This window comes from Triticum dicoccoides, chromosome 2B (genome assembly GCF_002162155.2).
Source record: "Triticum dicoccoides isolate Atlit2015 ecotype Zavitan chromosome 2B, WEW_v2.0, whole genome shotgun sequence".
NCBI lineage: Eukaryota > Viridiplantae > Streptophyta > Magnoliopsida > Poales > Poaceae > Triticum > Triticum dicoccoides.
In genome coordinates this window covers 385,426,759-385,432,156 of record NC_041383.1, presented here as the reverse complement: position 1 = coordinate 385,432,156, position 5,398 = coordinate 385,426,759, and the positions used below count along the sequence as shown (strand labels likewise).

General features: G+C 53.1%; 1 protein-coding gene across 1 annotated transcript; it reads left to right on the top strand.

The window, feature by feature from the left end:
- Positions 1 to 598: 598 nt before the first annotated feature.
- LOC119363800 (fasciclin-like arabinogalactan protein 15) lies at positions 599 to 3,989 on the top strand. The gene is made up of 2 exons (XM_037629170.1): positions 599 to 2,103; positions 3,577 to 3,989. The coding sequence occupies exons 1-2, from the start codon at positions 789 to 791 to the stop codon at positions 3,648 to 3,650; spliced, it is 1,389 nt and encodes a 462-aa protein (XP_037485067.1). The 5' UTR covers positions 599 to 788; the 3' UTR covers positions 3,651 to 3,989.
- The last annotated feature ends 1,409 nt before the right edge of the window (positions 3,990 to 5,398 follow it).

Below are 5,398 nucleotides of genomic sequence, written 5' to 3'. Positions count from 1 at the left end.
GTGGCTGCCTTCTACTTTGACTTATGCGGATGCCCCCAGGCTGTAGCAAGATCCGCTCGGCTGTCAACATCTTGTCCTGGCACTCGGCAGTTCGCAAATGCACATCCATCCAACATGGTTCCGGTATGAAAATGACAAGCAAGCATATATTCCACCTTTCACCTAGTGTTTACACGGGACGGGACGCTCAAATGACCCAAAAGTCTAAGTTGAGAGCGTCGGATACATCGCGAAACACTTTCTGAAGAAATGCAATGCAATTGTCTTATTCTGAGAGCAAGAAATGCAAAAGGAAGAAGTACACGTCCAGCTTTTCACCGCGTCTCTGGTCATGGTGCAAGAAAGAGTGGAGTGCAGTGTAGAGAAGGGGAAGGTGAGATGCCTGCGTATGCGTATGACAACAAGTGAGCCAAAAGCAAAGTCAAAGGCCACGCGAGCGCAACAACCACCCGTAAAGTAAAGAAAAGAAAAGCACCACCCAAATAAAAGGAGTTCCTCATCCTCCACGCGCGCAAATACAAAACTCAAAAACAAAGGGACCTCACGGGACGCAAGGAAGGAAAGCTCTGCGCCGCTGCGCGCCGTAAAGCGCCGCACACCGACACCCCCTGCCCCCCCTTACCAGCCTGACACCCACGACGCGTTCTCTCTCTCACTCTCTCTCTTCAAGTAGCAGTGAACCCCACTTATATTTCTCACTCCGCCTTCTTCCCAAAGAAAAGAACGCACCACCACCGCAGACGCAGCAGCAACCGCACCTAATCCAGAGCCAGCTAGAACCCGCCGCCATGGGCGCGCCGCTCTTCGGCGCCGTCCTCCTCTGCCTGGTACTCGCCGCGGCAGCGGTGCCGGAGCAGCAGCCCACATTGCCCTCCTCTTCAGCGGCGAACAGCTCCACGGGGGTGAACTCCAACTCGGTGCTGGTGGCGCTTCTGGACTCGCACTACACGGAGCTGGCGGAGCTGGTGGAGAAGGCGCTGCTGCTGCAGTCCCTGGAGGACGCCGTGGGCCGGGGCAACGTCACCATCTTCGCGCCCCGGAACGAGGCCCTCGAGCGGGACCTCGACCCGGAGTTCCGCGCCTTCCTCCTTGAGCCCCGCAACCTGCGCTCCCTCCAGCGCCTGCTCCTCTTCCACGTCCTCCCCTCCCGCCTGCACTCGCACTCCGCCTGGCCCGCCTCCACCGCGCGGATGACGCTCTCCGGCGAGCACCTCCAGCTGTCAGCCGACGGCCAGAAGATGCTAGTCGGCACCGCGGAGGTCACGCGGCCGGACGCGGTGGTGAGGCCCGACGGGGTCATCCACGGCATCGAGCGGCTGCTGGTGCCGCGGTCAGTTCAGGAGGATTTCAACCGCCGCCGCAGCCTGGCTGCCATCTCGGCCGTGCTCCCCACGGGCGCCCCCGAGGTGGACCCCAGGACGCACAGGCTGAAGAAGCCTGCGCCGCCCGTGCCCCTCGGCGCGCCGCCCGTGCTGCCGGTCTGGGACGCCATGGCCCCCGGCCCTTCCATCGCGCCGGCGCCGGCCCCCGGCCCCGGATCCGGGAAGCACCACTTCGACGGGCACAGCCAGGTCAAGGACTTCATCCAGACGCTGGTCCTGTACGGGGGGTACAACGAGCTCGCTGATATCCTGGTGAACCTGACGTCGCTGGCCACGGAGATGGGGCGGCTGGTCTCAGAGGGGTATGTGCTCACAGTGCTGGCCCCCAATGACGAGGCCATGGCACGGCTGACCACGGACCAGCTGAGCGAGCCCGGGTCGCCGGAGAACATCCTCTACTACCACATGGTCCCCGAGTACCAGACGGAGGAAAGCATGTACAACGCCGTGCGGAGGTTCGGGACGGTGCGGTACGACACGCTGCGGCTGCCGCAGAAGGTGACGGCCAGGGAGGCGGACGGGTCGGTCAAGTTCGGGCACGGCGAGGGGTCCGCCTACCTCTTCGATCCGGATATCTACACCGACGGGAGGATCTCTGTGCAGGGCATCGACGCAGTGCTCTTCCTGCCGGTGGAGGACGCGGCCAAGAGCTCCGGCGGAGCCTCGCCCGTGAGGAAGGCCCCCGCCGTCACCGGCACGGCCAAGCCCAAGCTCCGACGCGGTCAGTACAGTAACCTGCCATCTTCACACTACTTCTTTTTGGTATATTAACATTAACATAAAGCTACGCGGTAGATGTAGAGATTGTGCAAGAATGGTCATGTTGATGGTCGAGGGTTGTGCGGGTGTGTCGGTGGTGGGTCGCCGTCGCATGGCTGTTGGTTCTACTAGTCACATTCGCCATTGCCTTCTCTCGCAAAAAAAAAAAAAAAACATTCGCCATTGCCTTGCCGGGCATCCAAGCAAAGCACCTCACCAACAAAATTTGTGGTGTTAATTAACCCATTAATAATTGGCTTTATACTAGGTCTAGCTTAGATGTGTCACCTCATGCAGGACAGAGAGACAGAAGCTTTCAGTGGGCCTGGCGAGTTGGGTAGGCGGGCCCGCGTGTAAGGGTGAAATTAATTAAGGGGTACTAGTAGGAGTAGGAGTAAATGCCGCAGGGTAGAATTGAGTGAAGCACGTCATTCGATTCGGTGAAAATGGTTGGTGGTACGTTCTCGTTCTGGTTCTGGCTCTGGTTCAGATTCTGGGTGGGGAGGGGAGTAATAAAGAATCCAACGGAGGCGCGGAAGAAACCGCGTGTGCGCGCACCGCATTGTACGGGAGACAGCGAGCGATGAGCTGTGCATTGACATCGATGTCTCAACCTCAACCTCAAGTGGTGGTGAGCTGGCACCGCGTTGTCAGTGTCACGGGATGGATCCAGGGAGGGCCATTATCACGACTACATACAGCTGTCTCACCCGTGTGGTCTGGCCTCTCTGCTTTGCTTGCTTGTTGGTGCATGACACGAGATGTTTTTTCTTCTCGATGAAGAAAGCCGTGATAATGGAACGAATGATCATTCAATGAGCACAGTGACGCATGCATGCTTTCTTTTTTGGTGTTAAAAAAGGTTTTATTCCAAAATAATGGAGTACTATAGTTACAGTTCAGCGGCAAAAAAGAAAAAATCCTCAGTACACGTAGCGAGACAGCTGTGCTGTGTGAGTAACTAATAATAGTGTCGGTAATTACCATCTTTATTGTGAGTAACTACTCCCTCCATTCCTAAACATAAGTCTTTCTAGATTTATTTTTTTACGCCTGCTCCATACGTAGTTCATACTAAAATCTTTAGAAAGAGATATATTTAGGAACCGAGGGAGCAGTAGAGTAATGCGCCAACAAAGGTTGCATGGCGTCGAGATGGAGCATATGGGTTTGGTGTCCTCTCCTTGTCACCAACCAGCACCACATCAGTAACCACTGCTGAAGTGACAGTGCACCTGCAAATGGGACAGACCACCCAACACCAACGCCTTAAAATGAGGAAAAAAAAAACATTGACGTAACTTTGCAGCTCATTAATCCTCTTCTTTTTTGCCAAAAAAATTCAATTGTCGGTGACACTCCTTTTTTTTTCTTTACCTTCCAGTCATGGACTCTCTCATCTTACCATCTTTTCTTCTCTTTGTCGGTGTTACAGGGAAGTTGTTGGAAGGGGCGTGCCATGTGGCGGCTGTCTTCGGTGGGCGATCGCACTTCACGAGCTGCCAGTAGATCATGGCCGATGATGGCGACCACGGATGTCTCCCTAGCTGCTTTGCTTGCCTCCTGAGGCTCAAAGATGAACATGAACCGAAGTACTAGTATCATGCTGAGTTTTGGTTAATAAGGCTAGCGAGGAAGGGAGACCTACTGGTTTTGCTTGTTGGGCCGTCAGGAAATTAGGAGAAAAGAAGGTGGATGGAAATTTGTTTATACGGGAGATCAGGTCGACATCAGTGTATAGCGATTTTTTTTCTTCTTTATTTGTTTGATTTGTGGTTTGAGATGCTACATAATTTTTGACGAAACAAAGGGAATTCCCAAAACATGGGTACGTTCACGACCACTCATCAGTTTGTTTCTCTGCATTTTGATCCCCCGTGCCTTCTACTCTATCAAATCAGCGGCAATTATTCTTTTAAGACGGAGACAATATATAACAAATTGTATTTATTTATTTTGGATGAAAGGGGTTTCCCCTTGGTTCCATCTTTTTCATTGATGAAACCAAACAAACCAGGTTCAGGCATCAAGGCTAAAAACCTCTAAATTAAACCCTTTTTAGAGATTTTAATATGAACTACATACGGATGTATATAGACATTGTAAAGTGTAAATTCATTCATTTTGCTCTAGTCTGTATTGAAATTAGTTCCGTATGTAGTTCGTATTGAAATCTTTAAAATGTCTTATAAATGTCTTATATTTAGGAACAGAGGGTGGCAAACCAGCCACCATCAAGTCTAACAACCAGTTGAGGCTTATTATTGAGGACAACATACATAAACCGACAAACACCACACACATTGCTCAGTCTACGTAGAAGTTGGAGATCAGGGATTGGCAGTGTTCATTGTCTGTCGCACTCGCCGGCGGTGCTTGTTGTAGGCAACATGAAGAAGCTCCCCACGCCGGCGGTCCTCCTCTTCGGAGCAGATGTCGTACACGATCGGCGCGCCTCCGTTGCCAGATGACTTGTGGTCGTGGGTGTTCCTGGGCTTCTTTGGCACTTGCTCTTCGTCGTCGTCCTCTGTGTCACCGAGGTTTGTGACAACCGGAGTCATGATCCTTGGTGTTACTCGTGAGGCCCGACGCTTGGTGGAGAGTTGCGCCTCGGTGGCCAGGTGTTCCGTCACCACGTGCCGGTCGGTAAGAAGGCCAGTGATGGCCGTAGCATCATCGTGCTCAGCGGCGAGGTGTTGTTCCACCTCCCACGAACGGAGGGGCACCACAACGCTGCCACCATGTACCGCCGCGCCGGCATGGGGTTGCTCCCCCTCTACCTCCTCCTTCTCCGAGGAGATCCAACCGGAAGCCTCATCGTCGTCTTTGTCGTCCAAGCTCGAGGAATCGTCCAGCATGACGACTGCCGGGAGGTGCTGAAATGATTAGGCGGAATGTCGGGTCGGGAGCAGCCACACCACAAAAATTTGGGCCCGATTCCGACACGTTTTGGGAAGAATGGGTGGCGGGAAAGAGCTCGGGTTTGTGGAGGGTGCAGTGGGAATTCATAATGATGTGGAGGTGATTCAGCGTCATGTTGGCCGATGAGCCACTTTTCAAGGGAGAGGAACTGAGGTGGTGATGAAATGAATTTGGAACGCTTGTAAGTCACAAAGCGGTAGGCAGTAAATAACCGGCCACTGAAAAACAGTCACTACATAACAGCCAGTCAGTGATAAGTTAAGATCAAATATAACCCATCAATCAGTTATCTCTGTCCGACCTGTAATTTGCTGGTTTATGATACATGCTAGGTT